Consider the following 16,411-nt stretch of genomic DNA (forward strand, 5'->3'; position numbering starts at 1 on the left):
TACTAGATGTTAACAAATTTCCCTTATTCAGAAACGCTTTCCTTGCCATTGCCAGTCTACATTTTATATCCTCTCTACTTTGACCACCATCAGTTATTTTGCTCCCCAAATAGCAAAGCTCCTTTACTACTTCAAGTGTCTCATTTCCTAATCTAATTCCCTCAGTGTCACCCGACTTAATTCGACTACATTCCATTAGTCTCATTTTGCTTTTGTTGATGTTCATCTTATACCCTCCTTTCAAGACACTGTCCATTGCGTTCAACTGCTCTTCCAAGTCCTTTGCTGTCTCTGACAGCATTACAATGTCATCGGCGAACCTCAAAGTTTTTATTTCTTCTCCATGGATTTTAATACCTCCTCCGAACTTTTCTTTTGTTTCCTTTACTGCTGGCTCAATATACAGCTTGAATAACATAGAGGATAGGCTACAACCCTGTCTCACTCCCTTCCCAACCACTGCTTCCCTTTCATGTCCCTCAACTCTTATAACTGCCATCTGGTTTCTGTACAAATTGTAAATAGCCTTTCGCTCCCTGTATTTTACCCCTGCCACCTTCAGAATTTGAAAGAGAGTATTCCAGTCAACATTGTCAAAAGCTTTCTCTAAGTCTACAAATGGTAGAAACATAGGTTTGCCTTTCCTTACTCTATCTTCTAAGATAAGTCGTAGGGTCAGTATTGTCTGACGTGTTCCAATATTTCTACGGAATCCAAACTGATCTTCCCCGAAGTCAGCTTCTACCAATTTTTCCATTCGTCTGTAAAGAATTCACGTTAGTATTTTGCAGCTGTGGCTTATTAAGCTGATAGTTCGGTAATTTTCACATCTGTCAACACCTGCTTTCTTTGGGATTGGAATTATTATATTCTTCTTGAAGTCTGAGGGTATTTCGCCTATCTCATACATCTTGCTCATCAGTTTTGTCAGGGCTGTCAGTAGTTCTAATGGAATGTTGTCTACTCCCAGGGCCTTGTTTCGACTTAGGTCTTTCAGTGCTCTGTCAAACTCTTCATGCAGTATCATATCTCCCATTTCATCTTAATCTACATCCTCTTCCATTTCCATAACATTGTCCTCAAGTACATCGCTCTTGTACAGACCCTCTATATACTCCTTCTACCTTTCTGCTTTCCCTTCTTTGCTTAGAACTGGGTTTCCATCTGAGCTCTTGATATTCATACAAGTGGGTACTCTTTTCTCCAAAGGTCTCTTTAATTTTCCTGTAGGTAGTATCTATCTTACACCTAGTGAGTTATGTCTCTACATCCTTACATTCATCCTCTAGCCATCCCTGCTTAGCCATTTTGCTCTTCCTGTCGATCTCATTTTTGAGACGTTTGTATTCCTTTTTGCCTGCTCCATTTACTGCATTTTTATATTTTCTCCTTTCCTCAATTAAATTCAATATTTTTCCTGTTACCCAATGATTTGTACTGGTCCTTGTCTTTTTACCTACATGATCCTCTGCTGCCTTCACTATTTCATCCCTCAAAGCTACCTCTTCTTCTTCTGCTGTATTTCTTTCCCCCATTCCTGTCAATTGTTCCCTTATGCTCTTCCTGAAATTCTCTACAATCTCTGCTTCTGTTAGTTTATCCAGATCCCATCTCCTTTTTCCCACCTTTTTGCAGTTTCTTCAGTTTTAATCTACAGTTCATAACCAATAGATTGTGGTCAGAGTCCACATCTGCACCTGAAAATGATTATGATTGTTGTTTGCTTCCATTTGGGACCAATAATATAAATGAAAACCTGATTCCTAAATCTCTGTCTTACTATCATATAATCTATCTGAAACCTTCCAGTATCTCCAGGCCTCTTTCATGTATACAACATTCTTTCGTGATTCTTGAACCAAGTGTTAGTTGTGATTCTGTGATATTTCAGAGTACCTATACACCACTTCCTACAGGTGAATACTTTACTGCCTTGATTATGATTGTTGTTTGCTTCCATTTGGGACCAATAATATAAATGAAATGCATTCCTGTCTATGAAGTAAGTTATTTGTATCAGAAAAGACCTATCCACCTGAGTGATGAACTACACAATTACAAAAAAAGGTACACCATCAATGGGTGTGTAAATGATTAGATGTGCTATTCTCAGTGACAGGTAGAATGGCCTCTAAAGTGCATTAATATTGTTAAAGGGCCTGGCTAGGTATATAAGTGGTCGTGATCAACATCAAATGTTGAGTGATCTATTTGAAGGATGCACAGTTGCTGTGTATTGCTATGAGACAGCGTTATCAGCACATGACAGAGTTCAAAAGGGCCTCATTGTGTGTCTCACTTTGCCGGTTGATCAAATTGTGCAATATCCAGATCAGGGGATGACATTCAGACACAACGGTGGACCGATGTCAGACTACAAGGGAATGCGGGGGGCAGACATATAAGCCATCAAGGTCCCAGTCAATCACATGTGGCCAACACAGGGGAGGACTACCGTATTCTGCACCGAAAACATCATACCACATTCACATTTGTTCCTGCAATGTGAGAACAAGTAATGGACTCCTTGCAACACTGTTTGTCATCTCGTGGCATCGGTCGGAGACTACCAGCAGCCAGATTAGGGAGTTATCATTCTATGTGTAGGCTGCCATTAATACCGTAACATAAACAGCTGTATTTGGAGTGACGCTACACCTGAGAAGCACAGACTGCTAACAAACGGTGTCACATTGTGTCCAGTGATGAAATGCAGTTCTGCACGACCACGGATGATCATTGTCAGTGAGTATGGCTGCAACCTGGGGAGAGGTCCCAAATGTTTTTGAACGGCAAAGCAACGTTACTCCTGATGTCACAATGTGGGGTGCCGTCAGGTCACAGTTGGTAGTGATGGAGGAAACGACAACAGCACAACGGTATGTCACGAACATCTAGCACCCTCGTACGTTACCTGTTATGTGATAGTCTTGCGGTGTTATTTTTCAACAGAACAATGCTCATCCACACGTGGCACATGTATCTGTGGACTATGTGTGTGATGCTGAGGTGCTCCTGAAGCCAGCAAGATCCCCAGATCTGGTCCTGATGGGACGTGTGTGGTACCAGCTCAGATATCGACTCTGTCCCAGTGACAGTAACTGGGATATTGAGGACCAGTTACAGCAGCTGCGGGCCAGCTTGCCTCAGTGGGGGACACAATAGCTTTATGACACTCTTCACAAATGAATCAGTGCATGCTTACTGGCAAGAGGTGGGTACAGTGTTATACTGATTAGTGGGCTCACACTGTCAAGTTCTTTGTAAATTTGACTCAATTTTTTAATCACTGAAATAACACCACATATCCTCTCAATCTGTAAAGTTTCATTTCAGTTTCTCCCTCTCCATCTGGGCACTTCGCTTTTTTTGTCAGGCAGCATAAATAAAAATGAAAGATAGGTGTGGAGTTGCTGTTTGCAGAAAAAAGAAACCAATGCAGGATAGTTTTAGTGCTGCTGGTGGCAGCCAAACAACAGATTGCTCCAAGTTGTTGTATTCCCGTTCAGAACTGAAGACATGAGAAGAGGTTTACCAATGTTATAGCTAAACTGCACTTTTCACTGAGCAGTTCTTTTCTTCGGGGCTTGTGCACTAAAAGATAACCATTTATGCCAAAATTTGAATTATGTAAAATTGTGAGCATCTCCCTTTCACCCTTTCCTAGTATTTTGCAAAAATCCATGAAATCTCTCTCTCTCTCTCTCTTTCTCTCTCTCTCTCTCATATCCAGACACCTGTATTCCATGCTGCTTTTCCTTGACATCAACAAAGCGCTTCCTGCTGTTGCAGAAATATGCGAACGTGTTTGAAAACGAGAGGGTTGGGATGGTTGAACTGCCGTACCTGACAGAGGAGCGCCTGCAGCGGATGGGCGTGCCGCTGGGCCCGCGCATTCGCATCCTCCAAGAGGCGCAGAACTTCCCACCCGCACCGGCACCGACTGCGGCACAGACTGCGGCAACTCCGTCCTCCCGCCACGACAAGGTTTATGTCGTCTGACGGGGTAAGTAACACGAGTGCCTTACACTTCGTACACTGGCATTAAGATGTTTATGAGTTGGTTTCCAAAAGTCCCGATATGTATTATTTAAAATTATTATGTCTTGCCTAGATCTTATTCTGCACCATCGCCTTCAAAGTAGTCCTCTTGGGAATGAATACATTGGTCTTAACATTTCTGCCATTTTTTAAATGCGTTCTGGAAGCCCTTCTTGTTCGACTGTCTAGTACCCTCCAAGATTCTGCTTCAAACTCCTCCACAATACCAAAGCCTCATCCCTTTCAACTTTATTTTCACATTGGGGAAAAGGATGAAGTCACACAGAACTAAGTCTGGTGAGTACAAGGGACAAAGTCACAGAACCCAGTATGTTGTCCTCGACAGCATGAGTGTTCACCTGAGACAAGTGTATATCATCAGGAGTGCCCCAGGGAAATGTGATAGGACCATTGTTATTTTCTATACACACAAATGATTTGGCAGACAGGGTAAGCTGCAGTCTGCAGCTGTTTGCGGATGATGTTGTGGTGTACAGGAATGTGTCATCACTGAGTGACTGTAGGTGGATACAAGATGACTTAGACAAAATCTCTAGTTTGTGTGATGAATGACAGCTACTTCTAAATCTAGAAAAAATGTAAGTTCATGCAGACAAGTAGAAAAACCAAATCCATAATTTTCAAGTACAGTGTTAGTAGTGTGCTGCTTGATAGGCATGTCAATTAAATTTGTAGGTATAACATTGTAAAGCAATATGAAATGGAACAATCACATAAAGATTGCAGTAGGGAAGGTAAATTGTCGACTTGTGATGGTATTTTAGGAAAATCTGGTTCACGTGTAAAAGAGACCACATATAAGACACAACTGCAACCCATTGCCGAGTGCTGTTAGAATGTTTGGGATACATGCCAGGTATGATAAAAGGAAGATATTGGAACAATTCAGAGGCAGGTTGCTAGATTTATTACTGGTAGGTTCGAACAACAAGCAAGTATCGTGGGAATGCTTCTGGAACTCAAATGGGCATCACTAGAGGAAAGGTGATGTTCTATTGAGGCCGATGGCAGAACGATTCTACTGCCGCCAATGTACATTTCGCTTAAGAACCGTGAAGATAAGATTAGAGAGATTAGGGATTGTACAAAGACATATAGGCAATCATTTTTCCCTCCCTCTATTTGCGAGAGGAACAGAAAAGGAAATGATGAGTAGTGGTGCAGGGTACCCTCAGTCATGCACTATATGGTGGCTTATGGAGTATCTAAGTAGATGTAGATGTAGGGGGAGGAGGGACAACTGTCATCATCTTTTCACAAAAAGATTTCTGAATAATGTAGGCCACATGCAGTCATCCACTGTCTAGGTGGAATATCTGCTCATTTGCACTCCACTGTCTCAAACATCTTAAAGGAATGGTTTAGCACCTTTTTTATAAACCACCTCAACCATTAGCTTTTGGACTGAAGAATGACTCTTCCATTGTGAAGGTTGTTGCTTAGTTTCAAGACCATAGCCAGAGAGACTACTTTTGTCACTAGTGACAACTTTTGAAGGAAAGTTTGGATTGTTTTGAAGTGGATGTTTAATACAAAATACAGTTGCAAATTCTGTAATTATATATAAATTTATGGTGATGACTTCCAAAGCTAGTTCTGGTGCCATCATTTAACAACATACATCACATCTTTGCCAGAGTTTTTAAAGGTTCAATGGAACTGACATTGGTAAATGGACAGACATCCCACCTGAATCCATTAGTGTGTGTCAGACATAGCTTTTGTCCTTAGTTCAGTAAGAGTAACCAGACAGGTAATGTAAAACTTTGACATTGATAAATTCCTAGAAGTACATTTGATGAACAGGGTGACACAAAAATACCTGCAGCTGAACCTGTCGACCTTCAAATTGGTCACTGGAGAAATTCCGAACTTATTAAGACGTGAGCCATCACAATAAATTTATGAATACATAAAATTGCAAAGTTGTGATGTCCTTATCTCAAGTACTGCACAATAATCAGTAACAATGTATATAGTAAGTTTCTCTGCATCTAGTGCCTCACACTGTCTTTTCCTTTTCAGTTCGGAATTCTGCACCCTGCCAGTAACGTGCTGAAGCCACATCGTAAGTTGTTATCTGTAGTAAATGTGTGTGCGCGCCTATAAACATTACACATGTGAAATGTGCTCTTTGCAAGAACTATTCTGCATTTATCAAAGATATTTGTAAGTGTTCACTACTTTGTGAAGAGACTTCACAACATTCATGCAACTGCACATAACCAATCAGCATCAAAGCCTCAGTGCATGAATTTCCATTTCTTAAAATATATTCTTATAAAAACACAATAAAACTTGTTTTATAAGAATTTTTGATACTGTCATATCCAAAAGAAGTGAAAGTTGAAGTATCTGACCAAAGAATTTTCTTTTTTCACAATGTAACTTTAACCTTTTTTAAAAACTTTTGTGTGTGTAATATACTAGTATTTATTAGTGTCTGGAACTGCCAACTGTCTTATACAATCAAAAATATATGTAATATATTTCTGCACTGTAATATAAAAATCTTAATTGATATTTTAAAGTGTTTGATTTATTTGGTCTCATCCCACTTCATTCACATACTCCAGGTAAGCAGAAAATATTGGGTATAGCACAATTATTCTGCAAAGAAAAGTGTGCACTTTCAAATTCTCCATCTTTCATTCTACAGAAGAAAGAAAGTCAAATATCATTTGACAAAGCACGCTGTATATCTGGCTAACGTCATAATACGATTACATATCACCATGTTTCAGGTCAAAGTAATGCACATTATTACCTCACAATGCACGCACAGAAATCGACAGCAGAAAGTGCTTTTCTGGTATTCGACGACATCTCGCTGCTATCTTAATAAAATTTATTGATATTGAGAAGGAGAAAGCAGCAACAGTGTGACTGAAAAGAGAATGAAACATGCAAACAAAACTCAGCAACTTGTTGGTGAAAATTATGAGACAAGGGACATGGTGGTGAGCAGAATGGGATGCAAGTACCTGCTCCAACGCAGACGCAGCAAAGGGAAAATGTATCATCTATTTTCGGCAAAATTCACATACTGAAGACAAAGCCACCCCCCCCCCCCCCCCCCCCCCCCCCCCCCCGCGTTTTTTCCCTTAAGAAAGTGGTTGGGATGCTTTCCAACAGAAATGAATGTTCATTTTTGATTAACTCCAACAGTTGTCTTCCCATTTATTTATTTTTTTGCTCTATTTTAACTTTCAACAAATGATTGTTCCTGCTGAGAAGCAGCAGCATTTTCCCGTATGTGAACATAGTGCTTCTCTGATTGAAGGTGTTTCTGACATGTTTCTTTTTGTATCCATTTTAATCATTACAAAATCTGAACACTGATTTTGATCTTTCATGGGCATTCATAGCCATGTGACCCATGCTTGACAACACCACAGACAGAGCTGACAAGGTACTCAGAAGCAGAACCTAAAATAACTATTCACAGATTAGGAGAAGCCTTCTGGCTTGGTCACATTGTGTTGACATGTTTTGGTTTTCCTGTTTCTACAGTGCAGAGTGTGGACACACTAAATTGGTATACAGCTCTCAGCATAAAAAAGTAGAATTACAACCACCAGAGGGCAGAGGAGTGTTGTGTGTTTCTGATGAACTAGACCTGACACACAGTCATAGGGATCTCTAATCCCTTCTGGTGTTGCAAGGCGTTGTAATCGAACTCTGTGATGGATGCAGATTAGTCTCTGCACTGATTTCAAAATAAGAAAAGAAAACAAAAGAGCAACATACAGCACAAATAATTTGGTAATGGCTACTGCTGAGATTGGCGGTGCCATAAATGGGGTAGTTCTGGTCTGGCTTTTACCAGTATTTGATGCAACCACAGTTGAAAACACACACTATATAAAAGTGAGCACACTATACCAACTTTTGAACTGTAGCGGGCAGATAGGTGTAGGCGTTCTTTGTTCTAAGGTGCTAGTTCCCATGGATGAATCCTACATTGCATTACACAGTGTATTTCATATACAGACCATTCAACCATCCGTAAATGGTGTAGCACTAGAGCATCATGTGCAATGATACGCCATTGCAATCTTGCACTGTTTATTATGCAAATGTGTTCTTACACACATTATCTTTGCAAATTGGGCTTCACCTGATCATGTGCAATACTAGAAATTGATAATTAGTTACATTTTTTATACTCAGTCACATGGAATAAAGCTATTTCAAACAATCTCTCACAAAGTAGTTCATGTGGGTACAAGTTGCTGATATAACATTCATTAGGAATTTCTGCATTACTGCATTTCGAAGCAGAATTCGTATTTCTCAAAAATCCAAATTCTTTAGGTTCCTAGTTTTTATGCAGAAATTTCTGTGATCTTATGAACAAAACAAAGAAAAATCAACTTTGTGCAAAATGCAAAAGTTTCATCATTCAGAACAGGATTGCAAGACTAACAAGAAAACTCTGAGATAAATTGTTCTGTTTACAGGGATTTGTTTTAAAAAGGTGGTAGAATAAACAAGTCATGAGTGAACGACATTTTTAAGAATAGAGGCCAGTAGGTTATTCAGACAAAATGTCAATTCATGAACATTACAATGTGAATATATGTTGTCAGAGTGATAATTTATGAGGAGAACTATCCAACAAAATGACCAGGCATTGCCAGATAGAAGTAGGTGTGTGTGTGTGTGTGTGTGTGTGTGTGTGTGTGTGTGAGAGATAGCTTTACATGTTGTAAAAATATCAGTGTGTGCACTGCGGGTCATGTATGACATGAAGATATGTTCTGTGTGTGTGTGTGTGTGTGTGTGTGTGTGTGTGTGTGAGATAGCTTTACAGGTTGTAAAAATATCAGTGTGTGCACTGCGGGTCATATGAAGATATGTTCTACAAAAAAGCATACGAATCCTGTATGAGGTTTAATGTTAATGGTTAAATAAATGTGTCATTCCCAACAAAATTATTTAATGTAATGTACTGCATGTATGTTGAAAATTGATACTAAAATCACAAAGATACCTAACAGTCTAGTATGGCCATCCTATTTGCATTAGTGCTATACTAATAAGGGGACCTTATCACATACTGGCCCTCTTCCAATTTCTTCACACATCAAACAATTTAAGGGTCAGCAACCACACAACAACTTCAGTAAGCAGCATGACACAATTGTAGTGTAAGTTTTGTAATTAAAAAGCCACTGGTTTTGTTCTAAGTAACAGAAACATTTTTTTTATTGTATTTGAATTCAGTATTTATTTTCAAGGCTACTGTTAATCGAAAACTACTGAATAAATTTTTTAAATTATATTTTAAGCAATTAGTAACTAAAAATAAAGTATATATAATAGATTAAAATTTGAAACGAGAATGCGAAACATCAAATAGAAAATAAAATAATTTCCTATTGAGAGAGACTGAACAATTTTCATTTAACAATGAGGCATTTTGCATTTCTTTAAGAAATTTTAATTTATTTTCATGTGACTGTTAAAACTAAAAAAAGTAAAAAGAAGCCTTTTGTTTGAAAAAGAATACTGACAGATAAAACTAATATCATGACATTTCTGGGATTGGAACCCATAAGAGCCAAAAGCAAAAAAATTAAAGTAGTAAGAGAATGGATATATTTAATCCTATGGCACCATCCTATGCAAACCTATTCATGGGCCATCTAGAGGAATCCTTGCTAAAAACCCAGAATCCGAAACCCTTCACTCAGTTCGGATTCATTAATGACATCTTTGGGACCTGAATCAAGGGTGAGGACACCCTACTCATATTCATCCAGAACCTCAACAACTTCTCCCCCATTTGCTTCACCAGGTGCAACTCAACCCAACAAGCCACCTTCCTAGATGTTGACCTCCACCTCTAAGATGGCTACATCAGTACCCACATCCACATCAAACCTACTAACCACCAGCAATACCTCCACTTCGACAGCTACCACCTGTTCAATACCAAGAAGTCTCTTCCGTACAGCCTAGCCACCTGCAGTCATTGCATCTGCAGTGATGAGCAGTCCCTCTCTAAATGCACCGAGGGTCTCACTGAGGCCTTCATAGATCATGATTATCATCCCAAACTTGTACAAAAACAAATCTCCCATGCCTTATCTCTCCAGTCCCCCACCACCTCCCAAGTCCCACCGTCCGGCCACAGAGGAGCATTCCCCTCGTAACTCAGTACCACCCAGGACTGGAGCAACTGAATTACATTCTCCACCAGGTTTTCGACAACCTCTCGTCGTGCCCTGAAATGAGAAATGTCGTGCCCACTCTCTTTCCCAACACTCCCACAGTGGTATTCCGCCGTCCACCGAAGCTACACAATATACTTGTCCATCCTTACACAAACCCTGCTGCCAATCCCTTACCTCATGGCTCATTCCGGTGTAACAGACCTAGATGCAAGACCTGTCCCATGCATCCTCCCACCACCACCTACTCCAGTCCAGTCACAAACACCACCTATCCCATCAAAGGCAGGGCTACCTGTGAAACCAGTCATGTGATCTACAAGCTGGCCTGGAACTGTTATGCTGCATTCTATGTGGGCTTGACAACCAACAAGCTGTGTGTCCACATGAATGGCCACCGACAAATTGTGGCCAAGAAACGAGTGGAACCACCCTTTGGCTGAACACGTTGCCAAACATGACATCCTTCATTTCAATGACTGCTTCACAGCCTGTGCCATATGGATACTTTTCACTAACACCAGCTTTTCTGAATTGCACAGGTGGGAACTTTCTCTGCAATACATCCTACGTTCCCGTAGCCCTCCTGGCCTCAACCTTCGTTAGTCACTGTCCTAAACCACACAGCCCCTGTTCCCATTCCAGCACTACACAGCCGTCATTCCATCACCACACCCAGTCTTTCTACCTCTCTCCTTTTCTGCTGCTTCCCCTTCCCCTCCCCACCTCTCCCCTGCCCACCGTCAAACCTGCAGCACTTTGCTGTCCGCCACTGCCACCATACTATCCCTCCCCCTCCCTGCCCCAGCCTCCTCCTTACCCCCACACAGTAGCCACTCCCATCATGCACTGTTGCTGCTGCTCGAAGAGTGGTTTCACTCACCTGAAACTGCAGTAGTGTGTGTGCGTGTGTGTGTGTGTGTGTGTGGGGGGGGGGGGGGGGGGGGGTTGGCAGTCTTTTTGCTGTGCCTATCTGCGACTCAGCATCTCCACTATGTGGTGAGTAGCAACTTTCCTTCTCATAATATTGTTACAGTCCATCCTGGGTTTTCCATTGTCTGAAGTAATAGAATGTAAATATCTAGAGTACAATTTTAAATTTCCTAAGTCAGATGATGCAAGAGCTAAATTTTGACAGATTCAGACATTTCTGTAGAACCATACAAAGTACATTAAAATGGCTCAAATGGCTCTGAGCACAATGGGACTCAACATCTTAGGTCATAAGTCCCCTAGAACTTAGAACTACTTAAACCTAACTAACCTAAGGACATCACACACACCCATGCCCGAAGCAGGATTCGAACCTGCGACCGTAGCAGTCCCGCGGTTCCGGACTGCAGCACCAGAACCGCACGGCCACCACGGCCGGCTACATTAAAATGTAACATATTGAAAGAAACTTTAATTAAACTGTACAAAGTAAAGGACTTCCCTCTGCTGTTACATATATGGTGGCGAACGTTGTACCCTAATATCAAATCAATTATGAGAAACTGAATCATCACAGGTAAATTTCCTCCACTTTGTAGCAGGATATTCATTACTGGACCATAAAAGAAACACCAGTATTAGACAATAACTAAATGTAGAACCCATTACAAATATAACTGAAAAATACAGACTGAAATGGAAGCAATGTTGAGCATTCGTTAAAGACATTGTGTGAACAATTCTGAGGTGGAACAGACCAAAAGGCCTAATCGTTGAATATTATGAAGATGAAATAGTTCAATTCAGTATTTGTTAATTAACATTTCCATTTGAAAATACCAAATTCAAACAAATATAAATAATTAAAATTTTAAAAAACTGCTGCTACTACGAATTGAGCCAGTGACTTGACAGTTACCAGACTTACAAATCTACACATTCCGCAACAGATGTGTCAAAAAAGCTTGAAGTATGTTGTACTTAATAGTACTCTGAAATCTTCAAAGTTAATTTTTTTTGTTTGAGAACTACATTATTATGCCTTAGGAAACTGAAGACTGGTTATAAGTTTCATATCCAATAAGGTAATAAGTATTAAGAAAATCTAAGAGCGCCAGTCCATAATGTCCCCTTGCAAGTTACAAAAAATCTTATACAAGGTGTAAGCAGATATATAAAGTGAGAAGGGGAATTTTACTTTCTAATGTTGTTTCCCTGCTACTATATAACTTAAACATATCAAGAACAAACTACAATAGCTGGAGTAGAATTTTGGTTTCTGTGCCTTTTGTCTCTCTTCATGAAATATGGAAGAACTGTCTTCATAAACAAGGAAACTGAAATATTCAATAGATATGTGAAATCTGTCTTTTTAGTTCAAAACATAGAATGTTGCAACACATTTTATCTACCGTAGTCCTGTGTTTGCCACATGATTAAAGAAGAACAAGCAGAGCTGGTTTCAAATGAAGACACTGAAAAGATGAGCCAGTCTAGATGTGAAAGGAGACACACCAAAACATCCAGATGACTCTCTGGATACTGCGCTTTTGGCTGGAGTGTAATAGCAGAATAAAGTGAAGAAAATCAAATGTCTCTTTATCAAAGAGAAATTCTTCTTATTTAGTCTTCAACCATGAGGTTGGTTTGCAGCAGTACACCATTTTCCTCTTCTGTCTGCCGTTCTCTTCATTCTGCATATGTAGTGCATCTCATATCATACATAATTTTGCATTTGTGACATCCTTGATTGTTGCCAGCAATTCCTTCCCTAATATCACCTTCTGCTATTGTTCCAATGATGTTATTGTGTCTTATGAGTTTCTCTCTTCTTTTGTGGAAGTCTCTCCAGAGATCTGGTTTCCTGAACTCTTCTCAGCACCTCTTCGTTGGTAACTCTATCTCTCCATCTGATCTTCATCATAGCACCAAATCTCCAGGGCTTCTATGCACCTTTTCTTTCATTTTCCTAATGTCCACATTTCAAACCTGTACAGGACCACGCCCCAAACAAATACTATCATGACCCATTTCCTTATTTCCAGACAAACAATCTTGCTGGTAAGTTCTTTCTCAAATTAAATGCAATTTTGGCCTGATGTATTCTGTTCACACTTTCGTTTTGGCTTCTACCATCCCTTGTGATCCTGCTTACCAGGTAGATAAGTTCCTCTACCACTTCAAACTCCTCTTCCAATGCTTATTCGTAAAGGTGTCAATGTTTGAGAGCCTTTGTGCACTAATTTAGTTCCTTTAGGCACTCACTTCTGGTATCATTAAACGTGTTCTCATGTTATTGATTTTTTGTTCAGCATGATTTACTCGTCCCATATCACTGTGGGAACTCTTAACTTTGTGCCAGGGTGCTGGTTCAACTGTTTTTAATTCTTGTAGTTGGTTGCGAGTATGCATTCCTTCTCGAAAACTCATCTCGTCATGTCAGTGATTTGGCTTTCCACAGTGGGAATTTCGAGTTCTGCATGGATGAGGTCTGTGCTTGTCCATCGTGGTGCATTTAAACAAGTTTTAGACACTGGTTTTGTAGCACTTGCAGTGGTCTTTTGTTTGATTAGCTCATGATTCCCCATTATGAACATCCATACATTATCAAGGTTTGGGTGATGGACTCGTATATATAGAGTTTGGTGTGATGGTGCACTCTTTGCTTGTTAGTAGCAGGTATGTGACGTAAATGGCTCGTGGTATCCGTAGCTCTCTGTCTTCTTTGTGAGTTTTGAAGAGCATTTTGCTGTCGATCATGAACCCTAGGCATTTCACATCGTTAGCCCAGTTTACATGTCTGCTGCGGATTTCAATGGAGTCATGGAAGATCGGCTGCTGTTGGGTGTACATAATTGTGTGTGTTCGTTTACCACTGATTTTTACTTTGTTGAGTCCGGTCCAGTTTACTTGCTCCTGTAGCCCTCCTATTGTGTTCAGCCTTCAACGACTGGTCAGTAGTGCCGTGTCATTGGCAAATTGCGCAAGAATGGCGTTTCCGCTTGTTGGGATGTCTATGTACACGGTCAATAGTGTTGACGAGAGGACAGGGCCCTTAGGTACTCCTCCAGCCAGTGTCTTGATTTCGGACCATTTCCCGTCTATCTCGATGAAGCATCTCCTGTCTTTTAGGTAACTGTCCACTATAGCCAGGTAGCAGTCTGGTATGTCTGTGTCTTCCTGGAGTCTGGCGATAAGGTTGTCCCACTACACTTTTTCGTTAATCTTTTCTACGTCAAGTAGGACTGCTGCGGTGTATGGGAAGTAGTTCATGTTTCTTGTTACATACCTGTGATTCCTAACAGCTGCAGTTCGGCAGAAAGTGTCTCCTGGTAGGCGCACTGTTTCCTTCTGATTATGTTTCTGTCAAGTAGTGGTAGCCTGATGCGAGGAAGCAGCACTCGCTCCAACACTTTTGACATAGTGGGGAGGAGACTTATGGGTCTGTGGTTTCCTGGTTTCTTGAGGTACTTTCCTTTTTTCAGCACTGGGACAATTCTGCAGATCTTCCATGATTCTGGGAAGTAATGTTGCAGGAGGCACGCATTGAAGATTCTAGCAAGGAGAACAAAGGGTTTTTACGGTAAGTGTTGGAGTTGAGAGTTTGTTACTGGGTCAGGGTCAGGTGCAGAGTTGGTTCCCAGTCTGTTTATAGTCCTTTCGACTTCCGCTGGTTCGGGTCTGTCATTTGGTGGTGTTTCTCTTACATGTCGGGCTGTGGCTGTAACTCGACATTCAAATTCAGCGGCGTGTTCTGCCTGGAATAGTGAATCAAAGACAAGTGTGTTGTTTTACACGAGTGCTAGTTTTCTTTGTTTGGACCCTCTGATGTTTTTAATCAGTTTCCAATCCTCTTTATTTCCACACTGGAGCGCACTCGTTCGGTTCTCTCGTACTTCCACTTTCCATTCCTGGACTCGGCAGTGGATTTCCCTGATCACTCTGTTCACTTGTCTCTTGTCTCGTGGGTTGCAAGTTTGAAGACATGTGTGTCTTGCTCTGTTTTTTTGTAAGAACCTGAAGTCCCGGTTAAGGGGTGGATGTGTGTAGAAACTGGAGTCTGGAAATGTCACCTTGGTTGACGCGCGTCGGTGGGCAGTTTTTATATTGTCCATTAATGATCCTACGGTTTTCTCAATTTGTTGGTGAGACTTGAGGTCTATAGTCAGCTGGATGTCATCATTAAGCCACCTTTCTATTGTCCCCAGTTGACAGTTTGCGGTGTGGCACAGTCATGGTGGCTTGATAGCGTTGCCTATATATCCAACTATCGGGAGGTGATCGGAAGTTAATTCATCGAGTGTTCTCAGGTAGAGATCTGGGTCCAGGTTTTTGCTATGAAAGTGTCTAGTGCACCTGGTTAGTGTCTAGTGCACCTGGTTAGTGTGTGATTGACTAGGATATGTATATCGTGCGGGTCACGATTACTGCAAGTAGGTGACCTTGCAGGTTGTGTAGATGATTTCCTCGAGCGTTGTTTCGACGTGAATTCCGTGCTGCATCTTTTGCACGAAGATCTCCACCAATTAATAGACTTTCGTGGTTTGTCAAAAATTTGTACAACGTCATTCTCATCAAATACTGCTCTTGGGCTGAGGTATGCTGTTACCAGGGTGACTTTGCCTTACTGCTGAGGCCTCCAGGGATGTCATATGTAGCTTTGAGGTTGTGCACGATACGTGACCATTGGAAGATGGCCGATCATCCTCCCTGTTGGTTGGCATGGTCTGTACGGTGGCACACCATGTTTCGTAAGTTGAATTTCTCAGTGGGTTTCTGCCAGGAACAGTACATCTATTTTGTTGTTTCCCGCAAATTCGTTGATGATGCCCTTTTTATTCCTCAATCTTTCTGTGTCAAAGTTGCAAAATAGGAGGATTGTTCTTCTTGTGGGCCTAATTTCCATGGGTGGTGCACAAAGACATTTGTCACTCCTCCAATATTGCCACGATTTTGTACGTGAGGTCTGATGCAGTTGTGGATAGTTGAGGTAACGATAGAGATGATGTCGGACCACTGGAAGTGTTCCACATGTTTTTGATTTGATTGGAAATGTCGAAGACGGCTGACAGTCCGCTGTTTCGGCAGTTGGTATTGTTCGCTTATCGTGATCGGCTTCTGGAGGCGGTGGAGTCGTTTTGCCAGAGGTTGGCCCAGATTCTTCTTCCCATTCAGCATGCTTCTGCTGGTGTGAGCATTAGGGTTCTTCTTGATTCCTGGTTGGGCTGTTGGTGCTG

At 41.0% G+C, this 16,411-nt stretch overlaps 1 protein-coding gene across 5 annotated transcripts in view; it reads left to right on the top strand.

The window, feature by feature from the left end:
- Nucleotides 1-6,592, top strand: part of LOC126424843 (mediator of RNA polymerase II transcription subunit 1-like) — an 867,028-nt gene extending 860,436 nt beyond the window's left edge. For 4 of the 5 annotated variants that reach the window (XM_050087650.1, XM_050087652.1, XM_050087649.1 and 1 more), the window contains 2 exons: nt 3,793-4,006; nt 6,088-6,592. In XM_050087650.1, coding sequence (XP_049943607.1) covers nt 3,793-4,002 — 210 coding nt within the window. In that variant the 3' untranslated portion in view covers nt 4,003-4,006; nt 6,088-6,592. Of the gene's footprint in view, nt 1-3,792; nt 4,007-6,087 lie in introns of those variants that run through there. The other variant, XM_050087651.1, reaches the window with a different exon arrangement.
- Nucleotides 6,593-16,411: the final 9,819 nt, after the last annotated feature.

Source organism: Schistocerca serialis, chromosome 10 (assembly GCF_023864345.2).
Source record: "Schistocerca serialis cubense isolate TAMUIC-IGC-003099 chromosome 10, iqSchSeri2.2, whole genome shotgun sequence".
Lineage (NCBI taxonomy): Eukaryota > Metazoa > Arthropoda > Insecta > Orthoptera > Acrididae > Schistocerca > Schistocerca serialis.